Source organism: Trichosurus vulpecula, chromosome 4 (assembly GCF_011100635.1).
Source record: "Trichosurus vulpecula isolate mTriVul1 chromosome 4, mTriVul1.pri, whole genome shotgun sequence".
Classification (NCBI taxonomy): Eukaryota; Metazoa; Chordata; class Mammalia; order Diprotodontia; family Phalangeridae; genus Trichosurus; species Trichosurus vulpecula.
In genome coordinates this window covers 188758994-188778784 of record NC_050576.1, presented here as the reverse complement: position 1 = coordinate 188778784, position 19791 = coordinate 188758994, and the positions used below count along the sequence as shown (strand labels likewise).

Below are 19791 nucleotides of genomic sequence, written 5' to 3'. Positions count from 1 at the left end.
CACCCACAGGTACTACTTATTTGTTTATTCTCCTTCTCAGACCCTCAGGTTTTCTATAAAATAGGGACAATACTGATTGTGCCTCAAACGTTCATTGCAAACACCATATAGTCTGCCCATTTCACAGACACAGCAAAGCTCTTATTTATTACAACTCAGAGTCTAAGGAAGTGAGGAGGAACATCAGACACCTACAACCACTTCCAAATGTAGGCAACCCAAAAAACCAGGAATAGCAACAACAAATAATTATAGCTTGCATCTATATAGTGCTTTAAGGTTTGCAAGACACTTAAATATCTCATTTTATCCTTGAGAGGTAGATGCTATTATTATCCCATTTTACAGATGAAGAAACTGAGGCAGACAATGATTAAGTAACTTGCCCAGCATCCCAGAGCTTATAAGTGTCTGCAGCTGGATTTGAACTCAAGTCTTCTTGACTCCAAGTCCAGCATTCTATCCGTGGTGCCACCTAACTGCACAGGTCCACAACTCCAGGCTCTCTCTCGCTCTCCAACCATCCTGAGATTTTCTTAAATTTCAGGTGGTGAGGGGAAGGCATGTTGTGTGTGTTGTTTTGCATCTCCAAGCACTGGTATTATTTTGTGTATGTGTATGTCGTGTGTGTCACAACTCCTTAAGATGCAGAAGGTTGTATCTAAACTTATCTAAATTTCAGACCCAGGAGTTTTCTCTACACTGCCCTAAATTTCCCAGCTTTAAGCTTTGCAGCCACTAAAGGTAGTGGAATTCAGTTAGGGGCTGGATACAAGGGGGCAGAGAGAACAGGAATACTTTCTAAGCTCTCAGAGCTTCAGTCTCCTTGTCTGTAAAGGCGGGGGTACCTGTAGTCTTTATTTCAGAGGATTGGTGTAAGGATCAAAAGAGATTATATATATATAGTGTATATACACATATAAATAAAATGTGTGTATGTATATATACACACATGTATATGTACATATACCTATACATACATACACATATCTACATATAGATAACACTTTGCAAACCTCAAAAGAACTATATACAAATCAGAAGTTACTATTACCCTAAAGTAATATCATCACTCATTGAGATCTTGTGCCGTTTATATATCTTCGTACATCAAGATCTCAAATTCACTCATTATAGGGTTAATCATTCCTCCTCTTAAATGGACTTTCCCTAGTAGACTGCAGATAGCCTTATCTAAACTTTTTATCTCCCCTGTAACTTAGCACACTACTCTGTACAAAGTAGATACTTAATAAATGTTTGTGATAAAAATAAAAACAAATGTAAAGCAGGCAAAAATCAGGAAAACTTATCAGAAATTGTGTCTTAAAGGAGAGTGTTTATACCTCTCAGTCCTTAGCACCTAGCATGGGGCTCTAAAAAGAGACAGGTCACTAATACAGATTCCAAGGAGATCAAAGTAAAAGAAAAGGGCACCGTAATATACAAAATATTTGTACAAAATATTATATTATAGCAGTGTTTTCTCTTGGAAACAAAAATTGGAGGGGGGAAAAAATCAAAGACTGGCTCAACAACTCTGTAGATATGAATGTAATACAATATACTCCATAAAAATTATCTAGAATCCAGAGAAACTTGGGAAGACCTATAGATGGTACAGGATATGTCCCCAAAAGTCTTAGTATACCTTTAAGCTTTATTGGCTTAAACATTTCATTACCAATAGAGAACTCCTAGAGCTCTGAACTTGAGAGTAGGTTGAATTCTGGATTTGACAATTATGAGCTGTGTGACCCTGAGCAAATCACCTCTCTGGGATTTACTAACTTAAAAGTGCTATAAGACTTTTTGGGACTTCTTGTATAGAGAATGGAACTGACTCAAGAGAACTATTTCCATAACAAACACAATAAAATAAAGCAAAAGAACGTTAAAAGTTCCCAGTGCTCTGAGCAATGCGATAAACAATCCCAGCTTCAGAGGATTCCAGGAAAGAGGTGGTACAACACAGGTGTGCAGTGAGGCATGCATTGTGAGACATACAACCAACGTGTTGGTTTAACTATACTTTTTTGCAACGTTAAGTCCTACTGGGGAGAGGGGGAATAAGTGACAATGTAAAAAAATCAATTTAGAAACATTTGGAAGCATATGCAAAAGGAAAGTATGATTCTCAATAGTGACAATGACAAATAAGGGCTTCGAGAGTTTCTTGAGGTGCCTCACTCCTCTCTGGACCTGTTTTCTAAAATATAAAATAAGAAAAACATGAAAATTTGATGAAAATATTCCTGAACAATTAAACATCACTGAATATTAGTGAGGGAATCTTATAATCCAATTCCCTAATTTTACAAATGAGAAAAGTGAGGCCCAAAAAGCAGTGGCAATTTCCCCAAGGTTGCACAAAGAATTAGAAGCAGAGGGAGAACTAGAACTCAGGGCTTTGAACTCCCAAGTGCAAGGTCCTTTGAGTCATACTACGATTTTAGTAAGAAACATTTTCTGAAGAGCCCCCTAGTCTATTTCCCAATCAAACATATATTACCAGATACTATGCTACGAGAAAAAAAAATTACAAAAATGAAATAGTTGCTGCTATTCAAGGAGCTTCCCTTCTTTCAAAGGACTAGCATGTTCCAGAAAGGCCACAAACTCTGTTCTCAGCCATTTAAAAAAATGCCTCCCAGTCTTTGCTCAAGCTTCCCCCTACTCCAAACAACTGAAAAGTCCTTCCTTCCTCCTGTCCCACCCCCTCATTCATATCCTACCTATCCCCCTTGCTCGTCCAGTTTGCAATAAATCCCAACTCTGCCTCTTATCATTTCATCACACTGTACCTTCTACAGTGTTTTGAATGTCTTTGTCATGACTACCACCTACATGGCAAACACCTTGATTGCAAGGACCATATTTCTTTCTTTGTCTCTCCCCATCTAGGGCCTAACACAGGATATAGCACTCAATAAAAGACCTGTTGATTTGAATTCTTTCACGGGATGGGTGGTACAGAGTACTCAGAGAAAAAAAAGTTAAGATGACAGACAAGCTTGCCACTATCATAGCAAAGCCATCTATAGTATACGACATGGCTTCAGCTACTGCAAGGGACTTCAGAGATTGGTTAAAATTAATCACATGACCCATAAGCTGCCTTCTTATTGGCCTAGAAGCATTAAATAATGCAACAATTGATGTCTGCTGTCTGTTTAAAGTAAGCAGTATCCATTATATTTCCAATGTAATGTGAAGGTCTGGGGGTACAGGGGTAATCTCATTTTTTAACTGTATTTTTTTCTATCAGTGTCCCTTCTGGATTACTGGGTAGAAGCAGAAAGTTGGAAGAGACTAGAAAACAAATGTTAATAAATAAACCCCAAGATCACCCTGTTCTAGATATCGTATCTCACTGACAGAAAAGAAAAAATATATGACCACACCAGTCTCCAATTCCAGATACATTCTGGCAGCCCTAATGCATGCTATGTGCCGCCTTGGGAAATTTTCAAAAAACACTTCCATGGTTCAGGCAAAATTACAATGAGGCATTTATGCAAAACATACATTTAAAAACAAAGATCAAGAGCTTTTCCTTTTGGGGATTTTGGGTTTTTTTTGTTTTGTTTTGTTTTTAGCTAAGATATGTGCTTAAATTTTTCCAGGTATAGGCTTTTGCATGGGGTGGGGAGGGGAATGAAAATTTTGTGAAAGTCCCTCTTAGGTGAGTGATAGCAACCAATATTATACTCCAAGTATATAATAATTATTGATAGCAGATTCAACAAATAAATTGTTTGAAATATTGTTAGATTTGAAAACAAGACCAAAAAAACCACAGTGTTTTGTTATTTGTCACCATTGAGTAAGCCACTGCTTTTTTTTCAATTAGAAGATTTTATTGCAAAACTACTCTTAAGAGTTTTGTTTTTAATGCAAAGGTTTCTGCCACTGCAAAGAGTCTGAGAGTCACCCATCAGACTAAAAGAGCAGGAGGAACAGGTAGTGAAGGAAGAAAGAACCAAATTGCTGAGGACACAAGGACCATTGATTAGAGACTGAAGGTACCTTAGAGCTCCTTGGTCCAATCTTGTCATCCAGACCAAGGGAGGAGCTAGTGGGTTGAGGCCCAGATCTTTTCAAATCAACATCAATAAACATTATTGTAACATTATTTAATAAATGTGCAGAACACTGTACTAGATGCCAAGTTTGGGAAACCATGGTCCCTGCCCCTTTGGAGTTTACGATCCAGTGAATTGCTATTGGGTGACTGTGCAATTCTCTTAAATGCTCCTAATCTTCTCAATGAAACTGAGGCTCATCTTTTGAACAGCAGTATTTCTTTTGCATTGCTGTCTGGCTTTGAGTCACACTCCAGAGAGTTGGAATAAAGTTATGGATCACCCAGAATGCACTGAAGAAACCAGGGATTTAGCACAAGTGGGCAGTAAGACATTACAAATGAGGCAATTTTCAGGAAAAGCAGAGTAAAGGACACTGTCAGAGAAATACATGACAGGAAGAAAAGAGTCATGTGGCACTTCCCAGGCCACACACTCCATTGGTAATTATGCAAAGTCAAGAGAACTATCCGGAAACCATCTTCCTCCTCCTCTTCCCCCCAGCACATTCAGTGCACCCCAGTGATAGGCGATGACTTTATAGTAGGACATAGACAAGAGTTGCACAGGGTGCTCAGGAAGAGATAGTTGGCCATCTGCATCACTGGAGGGAATACCCACATCCAGGAGATCACAGATTCATTGAAGCATCTAAATACAATGGGAATAAGACACACAAAATTGTATCACAACATTGTGTCACAATATGCTATAATATATTATAAGCATGTTAGAGAGAAGTACAAAATAGATTGACAAGCATATTCAGAAAAAAAGTACAAAGATGATATGGTCCGATAGAGGACTGAGGAGACCATGATGGCCATCTGAAGAATTTTAAATGAAAGGTTGCCAGATAGAAGTTATGACATGTTCTCCTTATCCCCAAAGGGTAGAACTAAGAACGAGGGATAGTAACCACAAAGGCTCAATATATATAAAAAAAAAAATCCTAACAATTAGTGATGTCCTAAAGTGGAATGGACTGTCTTGAAAAGACACAAGTTCTTTCATAGGACATGTTCAAGTGGACGCTGTGTAATTTATTTGCTAGGGACATCATAGAGAGAATTGGTGTCCATGTATAGATTTGGGTTCCTCCCAACACAAGAGTCTGTCTAAGGGAGAAGATTGTTAACAACAGGAAGAATCAGGAGACTCTTCAAAGTGGCAAGAGGTGGGCTTTAAAAGACAGGCAGGAATTCATCAAGTGGAGAGGAAGAAGATAGGGGGAGTGGCATGGAAGTAGGTGAACAGAGGGCACACATTCAGGGGATAGAGTGCAATCTAGTCTAAGGCAAAGATTAAATGGCAGAATTAAGGCAGGAAAGGGAGAACAGTGCTAGATTGGAAGTTTCAAATGTTGAAGAAATTCGACCTTTATGCCTTGAGCAATGGGAGCCACTGAAGAGTTTCTTTAACATGAATTACATGGCCAAATCTGCAAATATTATCTTAGGAGCATAGTATATACCATGCAATAGAATGGAGTAAGCAGAGGCAAGAAAACCTTTAGGTTAGTAAGCTATTACAGTAATTCAGGCAGGAGTGTCTGGACTAAGATGGTGGCAGCAGGAATAGGAGAAGACAGATTATGTGATCAAACAGGACCATGAGTAAGCAAACACTGTGACTAGTTCAAAGAGGAGGTCTGTGGTTTGGGGAGGGGGAGAAGAGTTAAGACCAAAAAGTAAAAATCACACATAGAAGTTAGATTCCTGAGAATAGAAGATATCATCAAGGGTGTTGATTTGTGGAAGAATTCATCAATGCCATAGCTGTCTACCTGCTGGTGAACAGTACCGTGGGAGCAGAAAGAGACCAGGCCCAGTCTGCCTCCTTCTCTATCATGTAAACAGACACACAGAGCTGCAGACAGCCCTCAGAGCAGCAGCTCAGACAAAGAACACTTCTAAGGAGGTCCAGCACTGGCTAGAAGATGAGGCAGAGAGAGCTGTAAATGATCAAAGATCTCCCAGGATGGGAAACACTATGGGGGGAAGCTCAGAAAAATTGGCCTTGTGGGATGCAGAGTCTAGAAATAGCTCTTTGGAAACTGTAGCCCTCGAGCCCATGGTTGTGAATGAGAAATGGGTTGAGGAAAGATCTCATTTAGCATTCTTTACCAAGATGTATACGCTATTTTGCTGCCCAGGCTCTATGGTGGCATGGATTGGAAGCCTTTTTTCTCCCTGCTCTCTCTTGGCCAGTTTCCTCTGGCTTCATCCATAGTAAACAAAATAGAAATACTATTAAGTGTGGCAGGGGTGGGGGAGGGTGAAGACAAAATAGAAATAACATTTCACTAGGCTTTTGGAGAGGAGAGATGGTGGAGAGGATGAGCAAAATTTGTGGCACCCATAAAACTTTCCAAGATTTTAAGCATTTACTTTGGGCTAGAGTTTTTCCTGTCTCCTCCTACAACTGCAGAATGTCACTGCACTAGCTTCTTACTGCCCGATTATATCTGTTTGCCACAATACATTGTGCAAGGGGTGCAAAATCACTGTCCCTGGGGATCTGCACCTTGATCCCTCTCTACAAAATAAGGAGACTTGTCATTGCCATCTGTAATGCTCAGGGATAAGAGAAATAACAAATATCCATAGCAGAGCTAGGGTTCCTTGCCTCAAGCTTGGAGCGCCGCCCCCCCACCCCAAGTCCCCTGAAGAACAAATACAGACCTGACTTGGAAAACAACCAGTTGCACTCCCCTACTACAGGCATAGTAGAAAGAGGACTAGATTGGAAGAAGACCCAGCTGTGACTTCCATATCTGCTATTTACTACTATAGCTAGGTATCAGGAAGGAGAGCTCTCAGACTTGGAGTCAGGAAACTCAGTTTCCTCAAGGGTAAAATGAGGGAATTAGGCTTGATGTCCTCAACAGTGCTTCTACATCCCCAGCCTACAAGCAGAACCCCAGCCAACACATTCCAGCCCAAGTAACAATACGCAGCAAGAAGGTAGAGGACTGCTGATAGATAACTACACTAGGCTGGATTTCCCAATCTTTCTAATGAATAGCAAGTTGCTGTATTATCCTGAGAAAAGAAAAGCATTTCTCTGAGTCACAAGATCTCAACAGATTTGGGGAGTGGGGGGGGGGGTGGATGGGGGAGGTCTACTCAGCTAAATAGCAGGTTATTCCCAAAGGAGATCTGTCTCAAAAATAAGAGAACAAGATTCACCTTCAACTCTATCATCAAGTCTCACCACCAGAGCTATGAATCTCTAGTACAAACAGACTTCTCAAAGGGAAGCTGGAAAACTGGCAGATGGTTGAATAATCCACTTAGAGCTTTCCTTCATGCCCCAAAGAAGAACCAGTAAAAAATGCTTCCACTAAGTGACTCCTTCACCCATCCTTACCAACAGTATCTAGATTCCTGTCTCCCCTACTCCCTTCCAATTGAAAGATCCTAATGGAAAACTGACAGGTTTCAAGTGAGCCCAAATGCCACCAGGACTCCAGAACCCTGAAATAGATATCACTGTATACAAACTAATTGTAAAAACCCTTTAGTCACTGATTAAAATCACAGCTTGTTAAATTGCTAAAAACCACATCTGGATTTGGAAGCCCTTCTTTCTTAGAGTAAGCTATGGAGAGAGCTGGCTCCCTTGCCAGGGATACCCCTGAAAGATCAGGGAGAAAGGTCAAAAGCTGTAGAACATTGTAGAAAGTATGTTGGGACTGGCCCCTTATGCAAGAAGAGCGAGGTGGTTCACAATACAAAGCCACCAAGGAGGTGATATTGGGAAAGGGATAGGGAGCAACAAAATATTTTTTTTAAAGCCACTGTGAATGAACAGCATGCTGGGAACACCAACTTTTGAATACATGTTGCTTCATTTTGCTGACTTCCTGATAGCAAAGAATTTAGACTGTATAGGATAGTTGTAGGAAGGCCTATCTCCAGTGTGGTGAAGGACAATTTTCATTATCCAGAACCAACAACCTCTCATCCTTTATTATTCAATCCAAGACCCCCAAAACACCTGCTGCTCAAGGCTCATCCTCCTCAAGGTCCCGTATGCTTAATTTAGGGTGATTCCCCCACCATTGACCAACCAAAGCCCCCTTTATAGGTATACAGAAAAGTATACCTTTTCTGGCCAAAATACAATAAAACTCTAAAGTGTGAAATTTCATCTAGTGCCCTGGCAAAGCTTCTCAGCCACTAAAATAACAAAATAAATAGCCAATTTCCTGAAGGATTACAACTACTCTCTGCAAGGAGTAGTTCCCTCTCTTTCTTCCTCTCTCTCTCTCTCACACACACACATACACATATACAGTCTTCTGTGTGGGAAGATAGTGAAAGCTTATGCCAAGACAAAATTTGGGGACCTATTTGGTGAGCATACCAGATCATTAAAGTATGGATCTAAATGGGAAAACGCAACTCCCTCCAATCTCCTCTAAAAAAGACAATTGCCTACCCTTTCAGGATGGAGGAAGCAACATAGAAGTCAATATGTGCTGGTCTACATCAAATATATCCTGTCTTCTATTCCTACCTTACCACCCAAAAAATTACTTTGTATTTTATACATAGATACAGATAGTATTAATACACATTTTTACAATTTTTTTGGACAAGTTGTTTCCCTCCTCCCTTTCTGGAATGTGTGCCATGAGGGTAGAGATTGTTCTGGATTTTTTGGTCTCTGTAGCCCTAGCACAGAGTCTTCTTCTACATAATGGGGGCTTAAGAAGTGCTTGTTGGAGTGAATTAGATTACATACTTACCCTGTTACACACTAAATGTACCTAACACAAGAGAATCCATTTATCAACACACACACCATTCAAATCCACCTCTAACGTGGATTCACTCTATATACATATTTACCAGTTCAGGTCACTGGCAAAGGTGAACAGGAATGTGTGGAAGAGAGGAGGGCTGAGATTAATGCAAAGATGACCAAAGGAATGACCAAGGGAAGGCAGAGATATCTCAGAAGAAGTTGTCCCTCCAGAAACTGGCTGAGACAACTTCAAGGACCAGTGTTTTCAGATGCTGCTCACAGCCTCCAGTGCCTGAATAGCTCTGGCTAAAAAAAAAAAAAAATTCATAATGTAGCAGCCAGCTGTCTGGTAATGAGCCTCTAGACACTAAGCTAGGCTGATGCTGGCTGTCCCAATGAAAGACTTGCAATCTGTCACCTGCCAGTACTGGAAGCCTCTTCTACTGATAAGACCTGCCAGGGCTTGTGTTCCAGAAGCATAGCCTTCCAACAGCAACCTGGGTCACCTTCCCTCCAGCAGGAGACATCAAAGTACTTATCTTGAATGGAAGTTGGAAATTAGCACAAAAAAAGGATTGGTTTTGTATTTTCATTTGTGATTATTCCTCCTTGGGTCACTGAAATCATTTCAAGTGACATATTTGAAGCTCCCCACTTGAAGATCTGTTCAAAAAACATTAGGACCCTAGGTTAGATCCTGAAGAACAGAGCAAAAAAAAAAAAAAAAGCCCCTGTCCTCAAAGAGCTTACACATTCAAAACCCCACCAAAAAAAAAAAAGAACCTCTAAGTACAAGAATGAAAAGCAACATGAGGGTCTTCCAGGCTGGGTTGATTATCACTTGGGTGCCTTGATTCTGATCTAAATTCTTCCTTAAAAAATAGGACTTAGAAAAAAAAACACATACCTGTCATTGTTTTTACATATTGCCAAAAGTTCCTTTCAGAAAAAAAAAAAAAAACAAACTCATTCAGACCCAAATGTTTAGGGCCATTTTAACAAAACATCCAGAAGTTTCACTGAAATTTTGAATAAAACAACCTGGAAATGTATCAATTCCTCTTTAAATTTCCTGTCCAAAGAGGTGTAAAACAGAGAAAAGGTCAGGTCAGAAATCCTCCAAAAATCAAGAAGACTGGGAAAAACTCAAGGAGATATATTCATCTCCTACCTCAATTTTTCTCTTCCTATTGAAAACTTTCCCAAGCCACATTTTCCAGACTTTGAGATAATTCCCTCTCCCTCCATACTGCCACCTTAAGGGGGCCTTCCTAAGGTAAGCCTTCAAACACCCAGGGGCTCCTAAAGGGTCCTACCAGATTTCCAACTGAAGTCCATCAGGCTGCAGGATTCTGAATACATCCAGGCTAGTCAAAATTTCTGTCAATGACTAGGCTGTTTCATTTCCAGGCAATCAATTCAACAAACTGTATTAAATGCCTACTCTCTGCTAAGTGTTGGGACTACAACAAACATGAGGGGGTACCTGACTCAGCTGTATTTTGACATTGCTATATAGATGAATTGGTTTTTGCCTAATAATCTTGTTCTTTTGCCAAGACATTCATTCATTCAGTAAGCATTAAGTACCTACTATTCACTGGATACTCTGCTAGGCCCTAGGAATTCCAAGACAAGAACAAGGATCTTACATTCTACTAAATCCTGTTTTAATAGAATCATTTCAATTCCATTTTCAAAAAGTCCTGATACACATTTATGATTTACAACTAAACTGCACAAATTTTCAAAAGTTTTAAATGAAGAAGAACCCAACCCTCTTAGCACCCCTTCAGGTGAAAGCCTAGTAGGCAACATCTTTGGCAATAGTGATTCTGATATCAGGGTAGAATAAACAAAGGCCCTTATTTCAAAAGAGGAAGTATTTTTTAAAAATTCAAAAGAGGCAATGTTAGAAGACACAAAATGACATATAACATCAGAACTATTCCCAAAGGATTTTTGTTGCCTCAGGAACTTGGTTTTGGTGGAGCTCATGAATCTGTGGGGTTAGTAAGCCACAGGGAACTCTTGATATCTTGTATTCTGAACTAGAATATTTCGTCCCTATATCTCCTCCCTTTACTGTAGGATGGCCAGGATGCCCTCTGATATTTTTAAAAAGCTGTCCTAGAATCTTATAGCAGTGATAGTTAACATGTATATAGTACAAAAGACTCTTCTCACAACAACCCTGTGAAATGAGTGGTATAGATATTTTCTCTGTTGGGCTTAGAGGAAACCATAGGATTGGAGCAGGTAAGTGATTTCCTCATGGTCATACAACAGTTAAAAATCATCAGAGCCAGGATTCAAAACCAGGTCATGAACTCCAAGGCCAGGGTTCTTTCTACTATTACACTGCTAACCCAGGCAAGTGTCTAACAGTCCCTTGCACATAGCAGGTGTTTAATGTAACTCTTGTCCAATGAATGAATGAAACTCCAAGGGACTGGTGAAAATGCTTCCATTGTTCTGAAATGGTATCCATTGAAGTTTGTTTAAAATGAGAGACCACTGAGCTGAGACTTGGAAGCCTTTTTGTTACAGATTTATCCTTGGGGTGGTGCTTGTTCAAATGGGATCTGACCCCTATTCCTAACCTCTTATCAATAAAAAGAGAGATTAACTAAACCAATCCCCTCTCTATCTAGAGTAACAGGAACTTGGGGTGCCTCAAGTTTGTTGTATCTTTTTAAAAATTAACAAGTGCCAAACATTTCTTTAGAACTTAAAGGAAGAAGAGTAAGGGAAGGAAGCTGAGCTGGAGACCACAAAGGATCCCGTGGCTACCACACAAAAAAACCACGGTAATGGCAGAACCCCTGAAAGGTCAAAGACCTGCCTCTGGCTCCAGGACATGAGTGACTAATTCTAACACACACCTCTTCAGATCCACCTTTTGCATCAAAAATACGGTGTGCAGGCAGAACCCAGAGCTCACTTATTTTTGTTTGCTTAAATCGTCCTTTGGGACATAAAGGGCAGGGCCTCTCTGTTTGCAGAGGACTCAAGACCATTCATAAACTGACCCTGTTAACTATTAATGGCTCCATATATGGGTCATATTAAGGTGTTCCAGTGGTGGTGTGATAGGATGAGCTGGAAAGAGCTGGTCCCTATATAATTTTTTTGTTTTTCTGCTTCAAAGGTTAGTCACTGCCCCCTCCCCCCAAATGATCTCCACATAGCTAAACTAGTATTCAGAAAGCAGCCTGCCATTGGATCTTTCCTCAAAACTCTTACAATTCAATCCATGCCATGATGAGTCACTCTGGAGACACAACATAAGAGGATTTTTTTTTCTGGCCCCAACTTATGATTTCATTCATGTAGAAACTCTCGGTGCAGAAAGTCCTTTTGCCATTGCTGATCAACAATACCTTGATAACCTAGAATCTTTAAGAGAATTGTCTAGACCTAGACGGAAAGGTTCAATGACTTTCTCACAGTCCCAGAGCTAGTATAGATAAGGGCAAGGCTTGAATCTGGGGCTTCTGGGCTCCAAGATCAAGCTCCACAGGCCACTTTGCCTCAAGAGAGTACGTATAGGACCAGAGAAGAAGGTGGATTAGTCATGTAAGAAAATGAGAGAGAAGGGGGTGAGGGAAAGGAGAGAGAAGGAGAGAGAGAAAGATTTGAAGAATCAGAGCAAGGCTTCAGAAGCATGTGGTATGGATCCTTTCTAAAAGATTTATGGGAAGACATGGACAAGAATAGCACAAGATGAAAAGTTCTAGAAAGGCTTCAATCGACAAAAAGAATACCCCCAGTAACAATGAAGTATGAATTTCACTCTACCCTTCCCCACCCCACATACCTCTTAATTCTCTCTCTTCCCATTTCCTATCTTCTCCTTCCTCTTCTAGTCCTCCCTTTACCCTCAACACTTCCTCTCTCCCTCTTCCCTCTCCTCTTTCTTCCCCCTTCCATTTTTCCTTTTCCCTTGCCAAACTTAGCCATGGCCACTATCACACATAGGCATTTTTAGCAATATTGTGGAACATAGAGGCTAAAGAGGTTCCACAGTAGTCCAATAGGAAACTAATGCCAAGATCTCCACTCCACATATTAAAGAAACATGGGTGGGAAAAAAGTGGATTTGGCTTGGAGCAGCAAAGACACCCTTAGCGCCCCAGCATATATTCCTATGGCATCCTCCCAGGAATGAGAGTTTTGCCTTTTGAGGGTTTAGAGAAGCTTAGTAACCAATGAATAGTTTGAACACGCAACCAGAAAGCTTTCAAGGTTGAAGGCTCGAGGTGGGGGTGGAGGGGAAAAGGGGAAGGGTTAGTGGCTGCAGGGCAAGCAGTTAGCTAGCTCTCCAGGAAGCTCTCTCAGCTACCACAGCAAACTTTGGAAAGAAAGAAAAAAGACCTTGAAAGACAGAAATAAACTTCTCTTTTCAGACTCTATCACTAATATTCTAAGCCTAAGGTGTCTCTCTGCCCCCTCTCCCTTACCAGAGGCTAGGAGCTCTCTGCCACTCCTCCAAGAGGGGAGCGGGAAATTGACCCCACCCCCATCTCTGAGTTTTTTTTCCCTTCGTCTGGAATTTCCAGCACTGGACTGACTTGTCTGATTTTTCAACAGTCTCCCCTGCTGCTTTTTTTTCCTTCCCTGTTCTCTCCCAACCCCCAAAAATTTTAGCCACACTCTCTGGAAGACATTAGCCATATTTTAAAACCTTTTTAAAGGGGATAGGGGAGAAAAATCAAACATTTGGAAGGCTTTCTTTAAAAAAAAAATTATACATTTTTTCACCTACCTTCCCTTCTGCCCCCCCCAAAATGGTAGAATATATCTTTTTTCCACCAAAATTCTTTCAAAAAAATTTTTCTCTCATTTTTAATCAACTAACACACTTGAAAGGCTTTAAAAAAAAAGTGGCAATATCAATGTTGAAATCTCTTTCAAATGCTCCCCTTTTTAACTGGTTGACTTACATTGAAAACAGTAGAAATAAACTTAAAACCTCCTTCCCAAAACACCATCCCAAATAAATCCTATTAGTACACATTGGAGGAAATTTGAAAAAAGTAAGGACTTTAAAGTTTTGCTGACATTCCCTACACTTCAACTTTAAAACACCCATTCGAAGAAATCTTGTTCTATAAGCTACAATGTCTTTAAAACTTTAGGCTCGGGATAGTTAATTGCTTTTTAAATGTATCAGAAGATAAGAATTACAATTTATCTTCTTTGACCAAAGTTCTCCTTCCAGGAAACTAACAGAGTAACATTTCATTTTTTCTACTTTGTACCAGAGAGAATTATTAAGAAAGGCTAGCAAGCCCTAATTCTTTCAGTGAGTAGTCCTAAAAACAAAATGACAACAAAAAAAAATAGTATACCCTCGGAAGAGCTAATACTGAAAAGCAGAGCTATACTCTATACATCACAGGTAAGAATTTCAGAGGCCAAGATGATTAGCTGATTAATTCAAAACACCATTGCAAATGTCTAAGTGGAAATTAAAATAAGAAAAAATTGAAGTCTGACTTTCCAACTATATTTCCAGCCATGGCAGAAAACAATTATAATTTTCTATGAGATTCAACTCATCATACCACCTCTCCCCACCGCACCCCCCACCCCCAGCATAATGAAATCTGGTCTTAATTTTTTTTTTAAACTAAAACTGTCTTGTTAGACTTTTTAAAGTTTTTTTTTAATCACCAGATGAAACTTGTATCTTCATCAAGAGGAATTGTTAATTCTCCCCAGTTAGCATACTAATTCTCAAAAGTAATCACTAGAATAAAATTTGCCTTAAAAGCTCCTTCCCCCACTTTTTTGTCTTTTTCATCCCTCTGGCTTGTTTTTGTTGTTTTTCATTCATTCATTTTCACCCTTAATGAGAAGTCTTAATCATTAAAGACAGACTCATTTTAGAAGGTGAACACTCTTGAGCCTGTTTTCAAACCTTTTCCTAACCTAATTGTTTCTTTTAGGTCCTTCCACAAATCTTTCAAAAATAAACTTTACACACATTTTCTCTCTCTCTCTCTCTCTCTCTCTCTCTCTCTTTCTCTCTCTCTCCCTCCCTCCCTCCTCCCAACACAAAGCTACTTTAGTCAAATCTAAGACACCAAGTGAGACTTTTAAAAGAGAAAAAAAAAATCTAACCAGTCAAATATTCAGTTGTAGAATATTTTCCTCAGGTTAAAAACAATTTATTTTTAAAGGACTCATACTTACTATGAATGACAAATAAAGATTTTTAAACTTTTAGCCAGGATTCTCAAAAAATCGTTAGCTAAACTAATTTTAGTTTTACTTTGAGAAGTAATAACCAACAATTAACCTGAGTAAATAATTCCTCAACTTTTTAAGCTGCACACACCCACAAAAACATCATATATATTCTTTTTCATTTTTCCCACAATACATTGTTATCAGTAGATGACCTCTTTTAAGTCACATTTCTCCAGAAGATTCTTTTTAAAGATAATGATTGTTCAATTTTTTTTAAAAAGCCAATCATTTCTTTAAATAGCAACTTTCCCAAGAAGTCAAATATTCTTAATTTAACCATTTCAACTTTTTCAAGTCCTTCAAATTACAACTCTTTCCCCAACTCCTTGAAAAAACTTAATTTTTCTCAAGTGTTTTCCCCTAATTTTATTCTACTATTTGACAGTGACCACCATAACAACACAATCAATTCTGCTAAATATACTTCTAACGTTAATTATGAAAAGAGGAGCTGAGGAGGAAACCAAAATATAGAAAAATAAAAATTTAAATCCATCCGATTCAAATTTCTTTAGACTCAAGAAGATAAATGCAAATCAATTACTATTTTTATTTTGAAGTATAGTGCTCAAATCCCCCATTTTAAACAGGTAGATATTAGAGTTATCAAATGGATATAAATTTAAAGACCAAAATTGCACTTCAGAAATAGCTTTACTCAGACAAAACTGAGGCAGTGACACAAATCTTTGTTGTTTTCTGGTTTTGCCCTCAGTAAATGGGGAGGAAAGTCATAAAAAGTTTGGAGGGTTTTTAATTCAACCATAAAAATAAAAAATGGAAGCTGATTCAGAACCCAGTGTATCAGCAAGGAATGTAGTAAGAATGGCTTTAGCTACTCGTTGTCTCTCATTCTCATTGCAAGTTTCTTTTTCAAAGGAACACAGAGATATCTGTACACACACATGGTTGTATGTGTTATCTAGAACATGCTACAGTTAATTAACTAGCCCTTGTTCTATAAATTCAAATTACTTTAAAGTCCAATAAGTGAAAAAATATTTTTCAAATACAAACTGAGAATGTACATCTTAACCACATGGTTTTTTAATAGCAAAATGGTAACAAAAACATCTCACTTTTCTCAATAGGAAAAATGTCCTTTTGAAAAAATAAAATAAATTGTGCCCCCCCCCCAAGAAAAAAGAAGAAACCTCATGATTTGAGCTTGAAATTACATGGAGAGGGGGAAGTATACAAAAGAGGTATTCTGATCAGTTCTGAAGGAAAGGAATAATTGTTACCCCAGTCCTCTCCAGCAAGACCCCACAACCTCCCCCACTCAAAAGATTTCACTACACATTTTAGAAGAAGCAAGAGAAGGTGTTAGAGGTTACTTGGAAGAAAACGGATGGCTTGGGGAAAAACAAATGCATACCCCTACAGGGGAATAAAAATCTAAATGTATTTAATTTATTTCCTTATATCTTGGTATTCCTTTGCATCTCCAGAAGGGAAAAAGGAAGGAGAAATGGGTGTGGGGGATTCCATCTCCTTTTTTCAAAAATTTCACTTATCAAATGTTTCAAGCTTCCAGCTTCAACTCAAATCTCAGATTACAGAGTCTCTCCATAATCTACTGAGGTTTCTCCGTGTGTATTGTGTCTTTTTTTTCCCCTCTCCAATCTCAAAGACTTTTAAATACAGGATTTTTAACCTCCCAATTTCATTGCCTCTTTTCACTTAACTCTAATTGTCTTTCCCGATACCAGAGTATTGAAGCCAATAGAGATTAAATCACAGACTTTATAAACATGTAACAAGACACATTGATCAGCCCTGGCTACGATGTTACTTAAATAGCTGAAGTGAAATCACCCAGCAGATTTTTGGCCCAAAAACACTAAACCTTTTAGCTCCTCTTAACCCAGAAAGTGCAGAGCCACTCACCCCTACCTTCCCACCCAGAAAAAGCCAAGAACCACACAACAGAAATCTTGCAAATGGGGGGGTGGGGGGGGGGAGACACACATTAATCAGGCAATTCAGCCAGCCAGGGGAAGGAGGGTAAGTTCCCTCCATCATCTAGAATAAGGTGGGGGTGGGGGGAGAAGGGAAGTCCATTTTGAGAGAGAAAGAAAAGGACTTTGCCTTTATCCTTTCCCAGCCACAGTTCAAGTGCAGGGAGATTCCGAATCCAACATGAACAGGATTTGGGGGAGTGTGTGGGGAGTTATTCCTTCTTCACTTAGGGCAAAGGAAGGAGGGTTAAAGAACACACTACTCCCTCCTCTCCATTCATCCAGGCAGTTCTTGGCCCTCCAAGAGCCCTTGCTCGCAGCCTGAGCACAAAGCTCTCACCCCAGATGGTCCCCTTGCAACAATAGACTGATGGGGGTTGGGGGTTCCAAAAGGATAGTAAAGCGGTAGCATATTCTTTCAAAAATCCAGAGGGGTGGGAATGTGAGGAAGAGACTAGAGAGATCAGGGCCTGTGTAAACTGGCCTTAGACTACTGAAGGATAAGAGACAACCATATTAAGAGGCATTCTTTGGGTGAAGGAATAGGGGAGGTCTCATCCAACTTCCTTCTAAACCAGGAGGGTAACCTCCTTTGACAAAAAAGAAAAATAAAACCCAAGTGGTATGGTCAATGTAGAGGGGTAGGAGGAGAGAAGCCCTGTAGAAAGTTGTATGTTCATAGTACCTAGAAATCAAGAACTCTTGCAAACTTAAAGACCTTAGCTCTCCTTGAAGTGTGGGCCCCACTCCCTAAGCAAACTCCTCAGGCTTTCTTCATTTCGCTCTTTTGATTCCCTTCTATTTTCCAAATCACTTCCTGCATCCCACCCATGCCCCCAACTTATCCTTTTTCCAAAACAAATTATAAAACACCTCCAAACAAGGTGGCAACATCTCATCGCCAGCACCTAACAGGAGTAAGCAAAGAATGTCCTTCCACCTACCGTGTTCGTGTGTGTGTGTGTGTGTGTGTGTGTGTGTGTAAAAAGGCCCCTCACCCCAAAGATTTCCCCAAGCGTAAGGATTTTCCCTACCTTTGTTTTTTGGGGACAGAGTGTTCAATCTCCAGTCTTTTCCCCTGCAGTTCCACTTTCCCTGAAAAAATAAGAAAACAGAAAAGAGTCTTATTAGTTGAGGCCTGAACGGTGAGGTGGGGGTTCGGGAGACAAGAAGAAGGGGGTATAACCAAGGGACTGAAGGATTCACTAAGCAGATTCCTCCGTGAGGTGGAAAAAGAAAATGGAACATTTGGAAAATAGTGGTGTCTAAGTTTTGGTTTGTTTTTGTTTTTTTTAATGGTATTAAAACATAGCTGTAGGGTGCTCTAAGTCCCCTTACTCGGAGCTTGACTACGATAATGGGGTGCATCAGCCTCACCCCTCACCACAGACGATTAAGAAATAGATCGAGGAGAATTTGCTCTCCTTCCCCCATTTCTCTGCAAAGCCGGGGTTGGTTAGGAAGGTGGAGGGGGGAGCAAACTTTATTATTCTGTTGGGCACAGGGCTTGGGGGGCCGATAGTGGGTGGGAGTCTTTGCACTGTTCTGTTGGAGGGGGGCAGGCAATCATCCAAGAAAGGCTTCGAGGGCTGGAGGAGCCCAGGGCCTCTAGCAGCCTCGCCGCCTTCCCTTTCCCTAGTTTCTTGTCTCCAAAAGCAGCATGGCGACTACGGCGCTGCTTCCTAGCTCCATCACACGCCCCACTTCAGAATCAAAATGGCCAAAGCCCCTACCCCAGGGGGCCAGGACGCCCTCCCACCCCGTCTCACCCCACGTCCGGCCAAAGGCCTAAGCTCATCAAGGAAAATGGGGTGAGGGGAGTTGGCGTGGGGGTAAGCGGGAAGCCAAGCCCTCCCTGCCTCGAAGGGCCTAGGAATGGAGGGGGTGGGGGCAGGGAATGTTGAAACAGAGGAATCATCCTACCCAGGGAGAGGGAAGGATTGGCGGCGAAACCACGGCTAGTTAATGGGTTCCCTGAACCTCTGAAAAAGGAGGGTACCCCTTCTTTCAAATGAGGGGGTGCCCGTCCCGTCGGGGAGTGGAGTAGGGGGTGGGGCAAGGAGATGCTATGCCAGCGCCTCCAGAGTGACTGTTGCCTTTATGGGAAACCTTAGGACTGAAAGGGGGGCCCCGATTTTCCCCCAGGAGTAGACGTCGAAAGGGTGGCCGTAGACTCAAATCAGGGCCCTAGCTGTAACCTAGAAGACTGAGACTGACTGGGCCGAGTAAGGGAGGTGGGCAGAGTGGACGAAGAACAGCAGGTATCTGGGTGGGCCTGGCGAGGGGAGAACTGCGAGGAGCTCGGGGGTGTCCTTTCTTACCGGAAAAAGTTTCGATGGCTTTCATCGCCCAGTGTTCGTCGGGGCAGTCCACGAAGGCGTAGCCGGATTTGACCAAGAACTGGCCGCTATAGGAGATCTTATGCTCCGCAAACACTTTCTCCAAGTCTGCTGGGGTGACGCTCTCGTTCAAATTGCCGATGTAGAGTTTATTCATGGTGGCGGTCTTGGGGGGCTGGAGGGAGTCCCCCGGATCGCCAAGCCAACAGGGAGAAGGCGACAATCCTAGGCCGAGAGGTGGGGGGGAAGAGCGCTAAACTTTCTTTCCACCCCACCCCTAAAGTTGTCCGGAGCCGAAGAGGGGCGGGGGAGAGGGCGGGGAGGGAGGCCGGAGGGAGAGGAAAGGGGAGGGGAAGAAGCGGGGCAGGGGGTGGGGGTGACTCTTTGGGGTGG

At 40.9% G+C, this 19791-nt stretch overlaps 1 protein-coding gene across 3 annotated transcripts in view; it reads right to left on the bottom strand.

Moving 5' to 3' along the window:
* Nucleotides 1-19555, bottom strand: part of IGF2BP1 (insulin like growth factor 2 mRNA binding protein 1) — a 58127-nt gene extending 38572 nt beyond the window's left edge. For all 3 annotated transcript variants that reach the window (XM_036756719.1, XM_036756720.1, XM_036756721.1), the window contains exons 1-2: nucleotides 19381-19555; nucleotides 18094-18154 (exon numbers count right to left, since the gene is read on the bottom strand). In XM_036756719.1, the coding sequence (XP_036612614.1) occupies nucleotides 18094-18154; nucleotides 19381-19555 (236 nt within the window). The remainder of the gene's footprint in view (nucleotides 1-18093; nucleotides 18155-19380) is intronic.
* Nucleotides 19556-19791: the final 236 nt, after the last annotated feature.